Source organism: Gopherus flavomarginatus, chromosome 1 (genome assembly GCF_025201925.1).
Source record: "Gopherus flavomarginatus isolate rGopFla2 chromosome 1, rGopFla2.mat.asm, whole genome shotgun sequence".
NCBI classification, from domain to species: Eukaryota; Metazoa; Chordata; order Testudines; family Testudinidae; genus Gopherus; species Gopherus flavomarginatus.
The window spans coordinates 368,552,761-368,570,721 of NC_066617.1; the positions used below are offsets into that span (position 1 = coordinate 368,552,761).

At 45.1% G+C, this 17,961-nt stretch overlaps 1 protein-coding gene across 1 annotated transcript; it reads left to right on the plus strand.

The window, feature by feature from the left end:
- Nucleotides 1–593: 593 nt before the first annotated feature.
- On the plus strand, nucleotides 594–1,559 carry LOC127037717 (olfactory receptor 51G2-like). Its single transcript, XM_050929765.1, has one exon. The coding sequence runs from the start codon at nucleotides 624–626 to the stop codon at nucleotides 1,557–1,559; it is 936 nt and encodes a 311-aa protein (XP_050785722.1). The 5' UTR covers nucleotides 594–623.
- Nucleotides 1,560–17,961: the final 16,402 nt, after the last annotated feature.

Genomic DNA, 17,961 nt, shown 5'->3' on the forward strand with positions numbered 1-17,961 from the left:
AGTGCCCCAAAACACTCTAATTTTTTGGGTGGTGGCAACAGTACCAGGTCCAAGCTGGTAACTAAGCTTGGAGGTTTTCATGCTAACCTCCATATTTTGGACGCTAAGGTCCAAATCTGGGACTAGGTTATGACAGGGACTATATAGAAAAACTGCACGAGCAGAAGTCCATGGGCCGGAAGTGCTGCATCCGATGGTGCTAAAGGAATTGGCGGAAGTGATTGCAGACCCATTGGCCATTATCTTTGAAAATTCTTGGTGATTGGGGTAGGTCCCGGATGACTGGAAAAATGCTACTGTAGTGCCCATTTTTGAAAAAAGGAAGAAGGAGGATCCAGGGAACTACAGGCCAGTCAGCCTCACCTCAGTCCCTGGAAAAATCATGCCGCAGGTCCTCAAGGAATCAATTCTGAAGCACTTAGAGGAGAGGAAAGTGATCAGGAACAGTCAGCGTGGATTCACCAAGGGCAAGTCATGCCTGACTAGCCTGATTGCCCTCTATGAGGTGACAATTGGGTCTGCACTGAGAGTAAAGAGATGTTTCATTAAATATCATCTAGTCTCCTGTTCTTTTTCCTTTTAGGAAGGAAAGTTCAGAACTCCTCAGACATGCGCAGTCCATAATGTCAGCTGCAAATGACACCAAATTGAACTCTGCAGTGTTCCTTCTCACCGGGATACCTGGGCAGGAAGACGTCCTTCTCTGGATCTCTGTCCCCTTCTGCTTAATGTATGTTATTTCGATAGTAGGAAATTCAGTCATTCTCTTCATTATAAAAACAGATCCAAGCCTCCATGAGCCCATGTACATTTTCCTCTCCATGTTGGCTGTCACAGACCTTGGCTTATCGATATCCAGCATGCCGACGACACTGGGTATATTCTTGTTTAACTCTAGAGAGATCAGCCTCAATGCCTGTTTTGCCCAGCTGTTCTTCATCCACGTGCTTAAAGGCACTGAATCCTCTGTGCTCTTGTTGATGGCCTTTGACCGCTATATCGCGATCCATGACCCACTGAGATATGCTTCCATCTTAACCCTGCCAAGAATAGCCAAGATGGGACTGGTGCGTGTGCTAAGAGGGGTGGCTCTAATACTTCCAATCCCTTTTCTCCTTCAACGGTTTCAATACTGTCGAGCCAATGTCCTCTCACATTGCTGCTGCCTAAACCAGGAGGTCATGAAGATGGCTTGTTCGGATATCAGAGTGAACAGCATCTATGGCTTGTCGGTTGCAATCTTTACAGTGTGGGTGGACTCACTGCTCATCTTTCTCTCTTATGTGATGATCCTCAAGACAGTGCTGAGCATCACGTCCCATGCAGAGTGTCTTAGGGCTCTGAGCATCTGCGTCTCTCACCTCTGCGCTGTCCTGCTCTTCTACACGCCAATGATCGGCCTCTCTGTGATGCACAGATTTTGGGAGGGGTCTTCTCCTTTGCTTCAGATTCCCCTGGGCTATATCTATGTTCTCGTCCCACCCGTGATGAATCCAATTGTGTACAGCATGAAGAGCAAACACCTTCGTGCGAGGATAATTAGGGTGTTCATCAAGTGAAAGGTCAATTCATCATCCAACTCCAGAGCTGACAACAAGGGAGACGAAAAATACAAGCCACCTATTCTATCATGGACACTTAAATCAAAAATGACATGAGCTACTGATCTCCAATATGTAGAGACAGGTTCAGACGGGGTCTAAGGCCTGGAGCAACTGGAGAGCAGCTGGTGAGGGATGACAATGCACTCGAGGAAGAAGACCAAGGCAGGCAGCAGAGTTTAAAAAGTGACTCTGTGGAGAGCCAGGGGACAGGTGGGATGTTGGCACCTAAAGAGCTACATCAGTGGCTGCCCCAACCTCAGAATTCCTCTCGATACAGACAATAAAGAGAAGGCATGTGGATGTTGTTTCCCATTACACCTGGCCTGTCACTGTCCCGTCTGTGATTCAACATTCACAGGCTATGAAAAAAGCTGCAGAGCTATTCTTCTGGCGCAATCCTGGCCCTTCCTGAGCTCCCTGGGTGCTGTGTGATCCATGGGGGCTGCATCAGCTGTGGACAGGGGCTATTCGAGGGACACGGACACCCACCTTTCCCCCACACCCTCAGCCAGGTGTTTCTGACTGAGTCATGTCAGACACATGATTAACACAGGAGCCCCAGAAGAAGCCATTCAGGCAACCTCTCTACCCCCATTCATGGCTCTGCACACAGCACACCTCTGAGCCCACTCCCCACCGAGGCAGAGCAGAACTGCTTTTGTGAGTGAGGATATGACACACAGGAGTCCTGGGAAGAGACTCAGGCCCAGGTTCCCTCCTCCCCCCCTCCATTTGTGCTGCCCCAGCAATGAAAAGGGGTGGAAATAGTCCTCATCTCCCCAACAGAGGCACAAGCAGCTCCAATCTCAGCGCATCCCATTCACTGCAGGGTGACCACCCTTTCAAAATCAAAAGAGGGATAGAGGCAGGAGCCCTGCACCCTCTGTGACACTGCCTCACCCCTCTTCTTCCCCTGTGAGGCCCCACCCTCTGCTCTTCTTCTTCCCCCAAGCCTCCACCCCCTCTCCAGGCCAGAAGCTCTATGTGGGCCATGGTGAAATGTGTCTGGGGAGCTAGAGCCACTTTGAGGAGAACAAGGTCCTCCAGCTGCCCTGGACAGGAGGCTGAGGGGCCCAAGAGAAGCCCCCTGCCTGTGACCCTGTCCCCCAGGGTGCATCCCAGGGTTGTTGGAAAGTCTGGGTCTCCCCACAGCAGCCTGAGGTCCTGGGGTTACTCTTCCCACGGCCCGGCTGGTGGCCTGGCTGGGGGTAAGAGCCTCAGAGGAAGTGGAGGAGTAGGGGAAAGGGCTTAGTGGGAAGAGATGGGACAGGGGGTGGGGACTCCTTGGAAAAGGAGCAGGGGTTGTGGCAAGACTGCTCCAATGTTCACCCCGAAAAGGAGTTTGGTGGGGGGCTCTTGAGTAAAGGAGGAGGATGAGGACAAAGGGTAGGAGACCTTGTGTTTTAGAGAAGACTGAATCAAGGTCAACCCTCAAATTGGGCTCTTGTATTAAATATCCCAGGCGGAGGGTATGTCTTGAATGGAGCTTAGAGGGAAGGGCAGGGTGCATGAAGGGCTACCGCAGTCCACAAGGGGGCACTCTGGGGTGGCCCCATCCACAGGGAGTTAGCAAGAGTGAGCTGTGAACTTGAAAACTGTTACCACTGGGCAGAGTTTAGCTCAGCCCCCAGGCTGCTCTAAACCCCACTGAGGCAGGGGGAGAACAGGCCAGTGAATCAAACCCCTGTAACTGGCTCTTTGCCATCCCTGCTCTCTACATGGTAGCAGGGATCTCTGCTGATGCAGCAGAGAATCCACCCGTACTTCTCACCACTCAGATGGCTGTAAGTCTGGCCCTGTCGTCTGGGCACTGCTCTGTCATTCAGGACAGCCGGGTTTGATTCCATTGCCAGGTGTAACCATGGGCAAAGCCATTGGCTGTCTCTGAGCCTCTGCACAGGTGGATAATAGCCCTGTCCTGCCTCACAGAAGTGGCAGGAGGATAAATACATACAAGGTACAGTGAGGGGTAGGTAGTAGAATTCTGAGGGCAATGTTGGAGTGTCACAATTCAGCACAGTCACCAGACTGGTGTGTGCAGCCATTGAGGCTGAATGGGTCTAACTTCCAAATAATGGAGCAACATCCACAGGGGCCTCACCTTAGACTGTCTGATGGGAGAAAGCAGTCTGAGGGCAAAGATCAGCTCCACACCTTGGCCTGGTAACATGGACACGGCTGAGCACTATGGTGACTGGGCCCAGGCTCACACAGGTTTCAGCACAGGCTGCTTCCTCAGGAAATGGGCAAACAGATGGGAAGATACTCTCAGAGACACAGGGAAATGAGGCTGTGTCCAAAGGAGGGGCATATTCATGGGTGGGCCCAAATCGAGCAGAGCCTCCCCCAATCCAGTGACTGCAAATCCTGACTGCAGATCAGTGTCCAGATGTCCAGCCATGTCTGTCTCCTGCCAGTCCCATGCGATGATGCCCTGCCCAAATGGGATGTGCCTCGTGGGTACCTGTCTGGCCCAATAGCAGATTAACCACTGGGTCTGGGCCAACGGGACCACCCCAATCTGCTCCACCTGCCCAGCGCTCCTGCAGAGAAGCAGGGTCCGAGCACGGGGGCTTGCCCTTCCCCCCCTCCCAGCACTCCTGCTGGGGTGTGGGTCAGGGTACAGGAAGAAGGGGAGAGGACAAGACCCAGCTCTTGGCCCACTCACAGGCAGGAGTGCCGGGCAGGGGAAGCAGGGCAATCCCCCTGCCTGGACCCCACTAACCTGCAGGAGCACTGGGCGAGGCAAACCCCCATAACCCAAAACCACTGTCTGGTGGGAGTAGGGACTGCGGTAGGGGTGAGGAGGGAGCCTCAGTTGACCTGGCCCAGTCAGGGCCCCACAAATCCTAATCTGCCTCTGTGTGGGGAGGCAGCCCCCCCTCACCCCGTCATTGCCTGCCCACTTGAAAACTAGGCCCAGCTAGTTTTCCTGTTTAGCTGCACCACTGGAGACCCTTGGCTTCCCAAAAGAATGTAAGTTGGGCCAGTTCTGTTCCTCTGTCTCTAGAGCAAAGCCCAAGTAACTTAGCCTGTTGTGACATGTGAGATAGATGAGTGTAGATGTATGACAGATGCCTGGTATTTTAAAATCATTTTCTCTAATGTTTTGTGCTGTTTGTTAATAAAGATACTACGTTTAAGCAGGCTGCATGTGACTGTATCGTTCTGGTCACAAGCACCCGAAGGGAAGAGATGGAGGTGTCCAGTCAGACCTGCTCGGTGATAAGCGTTTAGCATAGATGGGGCGTTGTTCCCGGTTGGAACAATGGGACAATTAAGAATATAAGAACATAAGAATGGCAATACTAAGTTAGACCAAAGGTCCTGTGATGGTGCACCCCATAAGGATCTATGGAAATATGCTTATGAATGTATATACAACATAACTGGAATATGTTTTATGCTACATATGCCATGTATCCTATTTCTGTAAAGGTTATGATCTACTGAATCTATCCACCCTATTTGTATGCATGTGTCATTGTTGTATTCGAAGTTATGAATATTGCCTGTATACTTGCTTGATTTCTAAGTAACCTTAGTAAAGCATTTGGTCAGCTTCCTGAGAATGGAATGTGTAAATTAAGTGTTCAATCAAGAAACACTTAAAGGACACTTCTATATTAGATTGCCTAGGGAAGTTGTGGAATCTCCATCTCTGGAGATATTTAAGAGTAGGTTAGATAAATGTCTATCAGGGATGGTCTAGACAGTATTTGGTCCTGCCATGAGGGCAGGGGACTGGACTCGATGACCTCTCGAGGTCCCTTCCAGTCCTAGAGTCTATGATTCTATGACAATGAATCTTGGAAGGCTCCAATCCACATAAGAAGTCTACCTGAAGACGTTCAGGGTAGCATGTAAACAATGGCTTCTGCCTGTAAAAACTGAGTCATGCATTTTGTTCTATTTGTGAATGCAGGTTTTTGTACATAATTCTACGTTTGTAAGTTCAGCAGCTCCCATTGGCCTGAAGCAGTGTTCTGTGGCCAGCGGGAGCGACGGTCAGCCGGACCTGCAGACAGGGCAAGTAAACAAACCGGCCCAACCCACCAGGGGTTTTCCCTGTACAAGTGGCATCCCAGGTTTGGGAAACACTGTTTTAGAGGAAAAGGAACTCAGATTCCCCAGTATAACAGTGAAGAAGGATAAAGAATCAATGTCTAATGTGGAACCAGTAGAATCCAGTAGTCATGACTCTCCAATAACCATGGTAACAACTGTAAAAACCTTAGAAGCAATTGCAAAAATTGTAGGGCCAATGAAAAAGGGAGATCCAGTGGCTTCCAGTGGAGCACACTTGGAAACAGTAGTGAAATTCTTCCAGATAGATAAAGAGAATTTAATTAAACTTTTACTATTAACTGTAAACAAAGCCTTATGGAATATGTTGCCACCAGTATTTTTAAAAGGAGAAAAATCATTCAGAGACACTGCTGCTTTTAGAAAAAAATATGCATCCAGGCCAGGCAGGACTTACTTTGGTAGCTAACATGAAGCAACGGGAAGGCAAATCACTACATTAATTTCATAACAGACTTTCTGCAGCCCAGATATCTAAGAAAATGCCTGGAAAGGAAACAGAATCACAATATATTAATTTGCTCATTAACCATTCTTTACCAGCAGCTTGGGGTAAAGGAATAGTGCATGTGAACCCCGGGAGCACTCTTGCAAAAGTGCTAGACTTATTGTCTAAAGCCTATAGCTATATTCAAACTCACACCAAAAGAACTCACCCTCCTATAGCAGTTGCTCAAGGAGCTTCAGGTAAATCAGTAATTAAAGTATAAGGCCCACAAACTGTTAGACAAGAACAATCACCTGATCCAAAAGGGTTGGATAATAATATTAAGATCAATTCAAACCCAAGGGGGGCCATACCACCACATCCCCAAACTGAAAATCCCAGATACTATAACCCTAGAAACATGAATGAAGGGATAGCGACATGTTCCATACCATCTTCACCAACTACAAGCAGGAAACGATTCATGTCTGATATGAACTGTTACCGCTCTCACCAGAGAAGCCCGATCTGTCGATCCCCTAGTCCTGTAATGGAGATGATTATTAAAGAACTCCGTCACGTGGGGGAAACGTTAGATTCTCACAAGTGGGAAATACAAGAAATACAGCAGCAAATTCATTCCATAATATTAAACAACCAACAACCAACCAACTCAACCCATTCCAGTAGCAACTGAACTGGAATCCTGGATTTCAAATCCACACATGGAGTTTGAGAATCAGGAAGTGAGGAAAAATGTAGACTCAGAGGAACAGAATGCGAAATGCCAAAAGGTCCCCTGCAGAGTTGTTGTCTCTTTAAGAAGAGATGTAAGCAAGGGACCCACCATATCCTCAATGGTGAGGAGCCTCCATTTTTTGTTTATTATTAATTCTGGCACCTCAATCTGAATAATTAATGATCAAAATTTAAAATCATCCCCTTTATCATCAGGACAATCCAGAGTGTTAGCAGCATTTGCAAGTAACCAAATCACAGCTGTGTTATCAAACCCAGTAGTGAATAAAATAGGAAACATGAAACAAAAATGTATTTGCACCAGCAAATTTAAACAAACCCTGCAATTTATTGGAATAAATTTTCTGAGGAAACATGGAGGCATTATAGATTTAACCAGTCACTTGCTCTGCATAACTATAGTACAGGCATTAAACAATCAATCTGTTGTCATTTCCATTTGTAACATTGTTTCAACTGTAACAAAACCGGAAATATATACCCTAGAAAATATTGCAGAAGGGAAAACGGATGTGCAGGCATTGGTAACTAAGCAAGTTGATGCTTTTGCTAAACATAAGCATACATTTGGAAAGATGAATATGACTGTTAACATTTCAGGAGAAGATTTTCCCCCACAGTTCAGCTATCTTCAATGGACAAATGAAATGAATTCTGTCTAGTTTTCCAGACCATCTGCTTTTTTCAGTATGTAGATAACATTTTTTTTATCTGCAGAGACTCAGGAGAAACATCTGGAGTGCCTGGATGAACTTCTACAAATCGTTAAGGAAGCAGGACTAAAGAGTTACCCAGCAAAGGTGCAACTAATAGACCCCAAAGTGTATTTTTTAGGCATCACATTGTTTCAAGGAAGTCTGACACCTGCCCAACAGAAGATGAATGCAATTTGGGAATTGTCTGTGCCCTCTAACATAAATTCTTTACTTTCTTTTTTAGGCTTAGCAGGAGACCATTGGGAATTCGTCCCTAACTTTGCTCACATTGGACGTCCACGCTACAATCTCTTGAAAAATGAAGTTGCCTGCATTACTGCTTGCTTTAACTTGATGAATGCATTTACATGCTGGTCAGCCCAGACCCAAGCAACAGATCCCAGCAAACCATATCATCTAGAGGTATCTGGTATTCCTGAATCCAAAGGGTTTGCACTTTGGTGTTGGCAGCATGTACCCATCTATGGTCAGAGAGAAGCTGTAACCTTGAGAGTTTAGTACAAGTCTGGAGTGGCCAGTATTAGTTTTCAGAGTCCTTGCAGGTCCCCACCTTCTGCACTCGAAATGCCAGAGTGGGGAATCAGCCTTGACAGTTGTGTTGGAACTGAACTCAAATTTGCCTATTAAAGCTAAAAATTGGCAAATAATAGTATCTTGGGTCCAAGAAAGAAGGAACCCAGACCAAAACCAATTTGGAATACCAGGCCTGTCAACTAAAATCTTCTTTAAATGGAATTATCAACCAAACCAAAAACAATTTATATCTAAGACTTGGAATAAAGCTTTGTTTACTGCATGAACTAATAGTACAACTGTAGCAATTCATAAGGTTCAAAATCATATGCCAGGTTTGTACAGACTAGGATTGAAAGATGGGCAAAAATTGCTATTGTGGAAGGATTTCCCACTGAAGGTTCAGAAACATGAAGAAAGTTATGTACACTATTTTCCAAAGAAATCAGGCAGCTAAATACTTCATTCAGTCACTCATAACAATTTTTACCAACACTTTAAAGAAATAGTACGGAAACATATTATTCTTGTATATGATATGTAAAAAAAATGAGCACGTCTTATGTAAATTGGGGGGAAAATCTCTCCCTTATTGGACGAATCTGGGGGAGAAGGATGTAAAACATATATTCCAGAGGAAGTTCACACTTTGCCAATCAGTAATGAAATTCCAAATGGATCCTGGGAAAACAGAACTAAATGTCAAAGGTCAGTAAGAACTGAAACAATAATCAAATACAATCTAAAGCATAAGAATAAGGAAAAATATAAAGGCCTTATCCAAATTAAGGTTTTAGATAAAGTCAAAGTTATTAATAAATATTTAAAAGTAGAGGCATAGGCAAGGATAGTGAAAAATAACCATGATTCACATAACTCAGTGGAATGTCCAGAATTGCAGAAAGACCCTGTTATTGGTCTCACTGCCACACCTATGGCAGGGGTATTAATCAACCAAGTAAAATTCATGCATATTCCTGTTCTGTTAATTTTATCTAAGTGACAAACCGTGAGAGGGCCAGCAGATTCTAACACCATCTAGGAAGATGCAAGTATGTCTGTAGGTATAACTGGGGGTGTTCATTATATTTATCTATAGAAATTGTGTATGCTGTAACATTTATTACTTTGTTGGTAACTTTAATAAAACTACAAAAAGATAGATGCTGTTGTAATTGTAGATGTTATTTGCCTGTGGTTTCATGTGTTCCTATGAACTCTAGATCTAAAACAAACAGAGGTAACACTGTTAAACTCAAAATGACAGCCACCAGAGCCAAATGCACTGAAACATGTGATTCATCAGGGCATGCAATGGCATGTGACCTCTGGAATCTTATTTAAAAAATTCAGCATCATATTAGCTATCTGCCAGTCATCTGGTACAGAGGCTGATTTAAGTGATAGGTAACATTGAACAGTTAGTTGTTCTGCAATTTGATATTTGAGTTCCTTAACAACTCTTAGGTGAATATCATCTGGTCCTGGAGACTTTTACTTGTAATTGATCAGTTATAAAACCTTGGTGGCAGATGTCATAAACATATAGCTAAGAGTAGCATAAAATCCCTCCTTTACCTGTAAGGGGTTAAGGAGCTTAAAAAACCTAAAGAACCAATAAGAAAAGAAGATACTTTAAAATCTGTGTGGTGGGGGGAGGTTTTGTATGTGCTTTCTTTCTTTGTTTTCTCCTTGGATGAGAAAAGGACAAGGTGGGGAAAAAACATCTCTTAAAAAACTACCTGAAATGACCATCTAAGATTATAAAAATTGTAAGTAAAGGCAAGGAAATGTGTTAGATTATCTTTAGTTTTGGCTTGTGAATTTTCCCTATGCTAAGAGGGAGGTTTATTTGTGGTTTTTGTGACTTTGAAGCTAAGCCTAGAAGGGAATCCTCTGTGTTTTAAATATGTTATTTACCCTGTAAAGTTATCTTCCATCCTGATTTTGCAGGTGTGACTCTTTTACTTTTCTTTAAAAAAAATAAAATTACTCTTATAAGAACCTGATTGATTTTCAGTGTCCTAAAAACCCAGGGGTTTGATCTGAGCTCAAATTGTACCAATTGGTGAGGATATTATTCTCAATCCTCCCCAGGAAAGGGGGTGAAGGGGCTTGGGGAAATATTTTGGGGACACAGGGACTCCAAGTGACCCTTTTCCTTAATCTTTGTCTAAATCAGTTAGTGGTGGCAGCAATACTGTCCAAGGACAAGGAAAGGAATTTGTGCCTTGAGGAAGTTTTTAACCTAAGCTGATAGAAATAAGCTTAGAGGGTATTTCATGCGGGTCCCCATATCTGTACCCCAGAGTTCAGAGTGGGGAGGGAACCCTGACAGGTGTCTTTGACTCAGTGGTGTTAATAGCAGTGCCCCATTTCACAGGATGTTGTACTGACAAATAGGTTACAGATTGAGAGGCGCTGAGATGCTACTGTAACTGATGCCTTAGCTAAGTGCCTTAGGGAGATATCAGCTCTGTATCCCTCATAAGGGCGATTTGGGTCTCTGGGTGCAGAACCTGAACTCTTCCCAACACCCCTTGGTGATGAGGCCTGTCATTAGTGTCCCTGCCTGCAGGTATATGGGATCTTGGGGAGCAATTACCACACAGCTGGGGTTCCAATTAATTTCTTTATTAAAGGAAAAAAGAAGTGGTGGGAATTTAATAATGAAATACGATGGGATGGGGTGTATAGGGTGTTTACAATAGACAACGATGGGGGGGGTTCTTCTTATTGAACAGTGTAGGGAGTTCTAATAGTGGGCTACAGCAAGTGGAGTTCAGCACAATGGGATACAGTACAGTCAATAAGCAACTCTAGATACAGTGTGGAAATGCAAAGCGTACCCAAAAGAAATGCAAAATAAACTGGTAGCTTCTATATGAGTTAATAGCTAGATACACAATGTAACACAGTGGCATCAATGTAAATACAAAGTATATCAGAAAAGTGGAGGCAACCAATGGGGTGTTATAATTACAAGTAAAATGTGAGTTACAGTACAACAATACAATATCAATATAAAGGCTGGGTCAAGAAACAGGAGGGGGGGTGTGAGTGATTAGTGGTATGCAGACGAGCGGCTGGAAGCAGCGAGAGACCCTGAAGCCCTGCAGGGCAAGGACAACGGAGCAGTGATGGTGACCTTCGGTAGGGGAGGGGCAGCGGAGAAGTGCAAAGAAGGGCTGGAGAGAGGTTTAAGCAACAAGCGGACACCAAAAACAAAGGTAAAAAAAAGCTGCAAAGGGTTTGGGACGTTTCACAGGGGGAGAAGCAGCAAGGGGTTTGGGACGTTCGGAGGGAGTGCAGATGCGGGGGGGAAGCAGCAAGGGGTTGGGAAGTTCGGAGAGTGCAGATGCGGGGGAAAAGCAGCAAAGGGTTATAACAGGGAGACACGGAGGAGCACACAGAGGGGGAGATTGGAGAGGGGGAAAAACAGACACGGGAAAGTTCAGGGAGAGATCGGGACAGCAGGAAGGCGAATTTAAGCAGCAAAAATCCTTATCTATCTTAACCAACGACTAGGCAAAATGACAAATATCACAATTCTAAGCAAAGCTATAACAGGCAACTATACGGAGCGACAAAACAGTAACTATAACAAGGCAGTTGAAACTTACAAGCTCTACAATCTTAACAAACTATGACTTATTAAACTAAAAAAAACAAGACAAGGGATGGTGGCGGAAGCCAAGGGATACAGCTGAAAGCAGGGAGCCCCAAGGCAAAGCCCACAGGAGCAGAGCTTAGCAGCGGCACAAACTTATTTTTAGCAGCAAACTGCCCTGGAGTTTAAGAGAGGTTTTAAGACACAGACCAAGGTTTAGCTTGAGTCTGTGTGCTGGGGAAACAGAGCCAGCAGCTAAAATAATAAAATAAAAGTAGGGAAAGTTTCACAGAGGGATTCTTACCAGTCCCCAAGGCGGCAGCAGAGGCAGAAGCAGCAGCAACATCAGAAGAGGCAAGGAGGGCTCGGTACAGTCTCAATAATCAGGAGATTTCTCAGGTAGCAATTCGTTCTTCGTGGGGAGGGATGTTCAAAAAACGAGAGTATGCTCAAAAATAAAACGAGAGCAGAGAAAGGACCCCCCAGAACCCCTGGCTTATCAGACCAGGCAGCAATGCAGGAACCTTTCTGAGGTGTGTTTCAAAAATGTCTGGTTTTAAAGGCAAACTTGGGCAGTTTCCCGCCAGTAATCCTGATAGGCTCCCTCTGTCACAGGGGAGGGGGCACAGGGAAAAACTGAAGGTAAGTCCGGAGATATGATAGGTGACTCAAGAGCACATGAGGCCTATGACTCATGCCCAGGATCTTAAAAACACATTAGGTCTTGCAGCTCTGGACATTGCCTGCCCTACACCAAGCCCAGGCTCAACGAGGTGATAACAGGACTAACCCTTTGAACAGGGCAGTGGTCCCACTTAGCACGCAGCACAAGTGGCCATCCCTTTGAGAAGGGCAATGGCTCTTGTTAAACAACTTAAGGGGCCCTCCCTTTGAGAAGGGCAGTGGCCCTGGTAAACAACTTAACAGCCAGGGAAGGGCGGCCACAGGAGAACAGAAAACAAAATGGAGTCTGGGGACAACTGTAAGAAACAAAATGGAATAGGGGATAGCTGTAACAGACACACACCAGGGGTGACAACCCATCAGACTCATACCCTCTGGAGCCCAAATGTGTCTGCAACGCACCTATGATGCAAGTAAGGGGGTAGGGACTGTAGCCTAAATAGGAGATACAGTTGTAGAAGTGGTTTGGTTTATTTACCAATATCTTCTCACCTGAGCAGCACCCTGCAATAGCCCCAGGGCAACAGATCAGGTAAATAGCATGACTGTTCCCTCGTAAATTGTGGGATGTCTTGTGAGATGAACTCAAGGTTAGTTTAGCCCTGAGAGAGATGGAGGAATCGCACAGTGAGTGGAGAAGTCTCATTGTTCTAGCTCTGACCCAGGATATCATAACGCGTTTCTGCATCCATTTGCAAAAGATCAGCACACAGACTAGATTATTATTAGAACACGTGGTAGCTGTCAGACATATATTCAGCTTGAAACCTCACAAAGGCTCCCTGACAAATAAAATTGATGCCAGAATCCTGGGACAAGAAAGCCTTTTACACTCTCTTTGTCTTGAATAAATGCAGAATCAGGTAATTTGCCCTCTACGGGGTGACACTCATTTTTCAGAGGCTAATGGACTGGATATTACAACTGCATAGGCAGTATGAAACAGAACACTGCTACGAAAAACTGAAAATGATTTTTGGTCCCTGCTTTTGTGGGAGCATTCTCACACATTGTGCAGATGGCAGTACATTACACACAGAACAAACAGCCATCATCATTTGCTACACTGGACAGTCTGCAACACACAGTTTGCTCTGAAAACCTAAGCCCCTGTTCTCGGCAAATCATTTATTTTCTCCCGGGAGTGATTCTCAGGCTGAAGTTCTCCAGGGTCCATTTTCTGCTCTTCCAGCTGCTCACACAGAGTCCAGGGAATTGTACAGGAGTCCTGGCCAATTTGAAAATCCACAGGGATTGTACCGGGGAATCATAAAGGTCGCTGTGCAGCATGCCGAGTGTCAGACATGTGACATTCATACACTGATTCTCAAGACTCTACCTTGCTGTTGCAATAAAAAGATTTCCTCTCTCTGCTGCGTGGGATTTTGGTGAGTTGCCAGTTTCTGCATTAAAGTGAGTGATAAGTGCTGAGGAAGTTTTCCAGAGTTCAAATCAAGAACCAGCAGGGCAGGAATTCACCAGCACGGTGACTTGAATTGTTTAGTACTGTCAGAAAAAACAAGGGATTTTCCTGGAAAAATTGGAACTACAAATAGATTGGAAATACTTTAGACAAATATTTGCATTTAAGTTTAATTTGTTTTCTCCTACTGTGTCCTTCTATCTTTCTCAGTAACTTTTTTTTTTGAGCTGTATGTTTTTTCTTGTAGTTTGCTCAAGTTTTCCAATTCAGCAACCTCAGTGCCCTTTTTGGAAGTGCAGCTAAAGCTTCTGCAGTGGGTATTTGTGTTACCAGAGGGTTCACAACAAGAATAGGCCACACACTGGGTAGATTCTGCTCTCTGATTCTGCCTTCGCTGGGTCACTTCAGATTGACCTCCCTGAGAGCAAAATCAAGGCCCCTGTGTTTTGAAACTCCCAATTTTCATTCCCAGTCTCAGAATGTCACATGAACTGGGGGTTCCCTCAGACTCTCTCAGCACCCTAACAGAACAGCGCTCTCTGCAGGAGGACCCGAAGCTGTGAATTTCACAGCCAGGAGCCAAAAGTTAAACGTTCAGGGTGAATCTGATCCCCTTGAGATCCAAGGAAAAATTCCTAAGTGAGCCAGAAGTTTGCTCTAAATCCACATGTAGTGACTTAAATCAATGCCCTGATTTACATCGGCCATGAGCCTCCAGTGACTTCATCTGGAGTCACCCCGGAGGCCTCTAAGGACGGATGAGCTTGTTCAGACCCAAGAAGAACTGACAGTACAGTTGCTTAAATCTCAAATTCACAGACTTAAAGCTTCAAAACAATTAGGATAACCATTTTTTTCAAGGAGGGGTAGAGGGAGAGAAACCCTTCATCTCCATTTCTGGAGAGGATGAGAAGCATTAAAGGTTGTGTTGTAAATGTTACCTGGGGAGGTCCAGGAGCACACAGTGTGTGCGGTGAGTGCAGGCAGGACTGCGGAACATGCAGTATTCAGATCACAGTGGCACGGAGTCCTGAAACTATGCAGCATGGGGAACGGACGTCCTCCAAAGAGGCATCATGAGGCCTCCTGGGTCTAGGGGGTGTCTGAAAATGCAATGAAAAGTGGGCAACACTCTAGCACAGGGGTAGGCAACCTATGGCATGGGTGCTGAAGGAAGCACGCGAGCTGATTTTCAGTGGCACTTACACTGCCCAGGTCCTCGCTATCTGTCCGGGGGCTCTGCCTTTTAATTTAATTTTAAATGAAGCTTCTTAAATATTTTAAAAACCTTATTTACTTTACATACAGCAATAGTTTAGTTATATATTATAGACTTATAGAAAGAGAACCTCTAAAAATGTTAAAATTATTACTGGCAAGCAAAATCTTAAATCAGAGTGAATAATGAAGACACGGCACAGCACATCTGAAAGGCTGCCAACCCCTGCTCTAACTGATGGTCTCTGACACCGTCTCCCATCCAGCCCGTACTTCCTTCCATGAGAAAGCCCATTACAGTTTTGTGGCAACATCAGCAATTGCCAACACAGAAAAGCAGCCTCAGGAAGGGATGTCTGGGTTTCTAACTGGCCACAATACATTAAAGCTTTGTGTCTTTTTGAAGAAAAGTTGCTCAGATTGGGTCCTTTTAATCCCACCTCTTCTCCCACTCCTGCTAGGTCTGTCCATCTCTCCTTCCCTGCACAGGCTGAGCTGCAGCCAGGGTTCCCTTTGCCCCCAGAAAGGCAGTTCAGTCTCATCTCCCCCTTTTCCCTGGTGCAGGCAGACACTGAATTTAACCTTGTCTGAGGAGATAGTTCTGTGAGCTGTTGCTGTGGTGCATGGCACCTGCTTTTGGTCCTGGGTGAGGAGTATCACTGTGTGGCAGGGATAGAAGTTCTGGGGGTGGGGGATCTACATGGACAGGTGACCAGCACCAAGAGTTGTGTGGAAAGAAGAGGGGTGTACAGAGACAGGCTGGCTGTGCTGGAGGCTGTGGGGGCAGGTGGAGGGTTTACACAGAAAATTATGCACTGCTGAGGGTTGTGGAGGCAGGCAGGGGATGTGCAGTGACAGCTGAGTAGCACTGAGGCTTTTTGAGTGCTGTGACGGGCTACAGCTTGGGGGAGAGTACTGTAACCCCCATATTCCTCATTTTCAGATCATCAAGATCTTACATATAAAGCATGCCTTGTACAGTATCAAGGGAAATGTTATGATCTGCTGAAAGTCATGTCTTATCCACATATGTATCATTAATGTATATGGGGCAATGAGAATTCTGTTGTACGGTGGTCACTAAAACATGCTGTAAGTTGGGGAATCAGCTAGATACTAGCCCCCACCCTGAGGCAACAGCAGGGAAAGGAACCAACACCCAGGCAGGGTGTCAAACAACCCATCAACAGTCATTGTCCAGCAAGGGAGTTCCAATGCAATGACTCACCTGCCTGAGGCACCACAAAGGGAATTGCTAAACTTTGCTTGGAGAGAATCAGCAATGCCCCCCAGACATGCCTCGATGTGTGCTCCTCAAGCACATGGACTGAGGGTATAAAACAGACAGAGTGGAAACATACTGGGCCCTTCTCCTGCCCCAAACTTTGCTGCTAGCACTGAAGACATTGAGAAGAAAACAACACTCCAACAGGGAGATTGGCCCAGGTTTAAGAAACCAACCTGTATATTAAGGACTGCAATATCCAGTGGGGTGAGAAAAACAGCTTCATCTCGATGTTGCCCAGTCTAATAGGTTTGAGAGTTTAGACTGCATATTTTTTTTTAATATCGGTAACCACTCTGACATTTTGCCTGTCACTTAACATCACTTAACATCTGTCTTTGTAGTTAACAAATGTGCTGTTTATTCTACCTGAAGCAGTGTGTTTGGTTTGAAGTGTGTAAGAGACTCCCCTGGGGATAACAAGCCTGGTGCATATCAATTTCTTTGTTAAATTGATGAACTCATATAAGCTTGCAGTATCCTGTGGGCATAACTGGACACTGCAAGACAAAGATTCCTAGGGTTGTGTCTAAGACCGAAGATATTGGCTAATGTCATTCACTTGCACGATCCAAGGGACAGTTTACATGGCAGAGGCTGTGCGTGAACAGCCCAGGAGTGGGGGGTTCTCACTGCAGAGCAGGGTCAGTCTGGCTCCAAGAGTCGAGGCTTGGAGTGACCTAGCAGATCACCGGTCCAGATGACACCAGAGGGGAACGTCACAGAGTTGCAGAGCGGCATGTTGATGGACAGGTGGGGAGTGCTGCTGAAATAATCTTTTTCTGTATGATTGTTGATCCAAGGCCAGCTTTGGGACTTTTCCTGGTACAGTGTGGGGAGCTTCAGAGTCTCTTTGCTCTGGCAAGCCACAAAATTGCAGCCTGGGTGACATAACCTTTACTCAGTTTTGTTCCCAATTGTTGTTGTTATGTAGCTTCAGGCATTTCATTGCTAGAAATAACCACTGATATTTTGTGACAACGTACCCCATATTTATCATAGTGATATCATTATAATATGATTACATGATTATAGCATAATTATAGTATAATTATGACACATTTTATGCAAGAGGGGTCATTATCTGATTCGTATGCATGTATGATTTTTGTCTGCAGTTATGAATATTGACTACTTATCTGTATTTCAAATGCAGTTACAACTGGGTAAGGACCACTAGGCAGGATGATTTCAGTCTAGATAGCCGGTTGGGACGGGCCTATTCAGAGCAATGAGTCACTGGAGGAAACAATACGCATTAAGAGAAACTTATCTCCCACCAGATGAGGCTGTCTGAGAATGCTTCAGACAGCCTATACATGATGGATGCTATGACTTTACAAGGGCATGTGACCAGGCCAAAGAACTCTGGGCTCCATCTGTAATTTTCCCACAAACTAATCTGGAAACCAAGTTTTGAAACACATGGTTCCCGCCAGATGCTTAAGTTATATAAAGCAGGGAGTGACATCATTGGTGGTTCTTCACTCCCCACTCAAGAAGACTCCTAGATGTTAATAGCTATAAAATATTTACTGTACTAATTGTTATAAAGTGTGTAAACCCCTCGCTGTGCTTCTTTCTCTTGATAGGCACATTGAGCATTTCTGAGTCATACCAACACATCAACCACTTC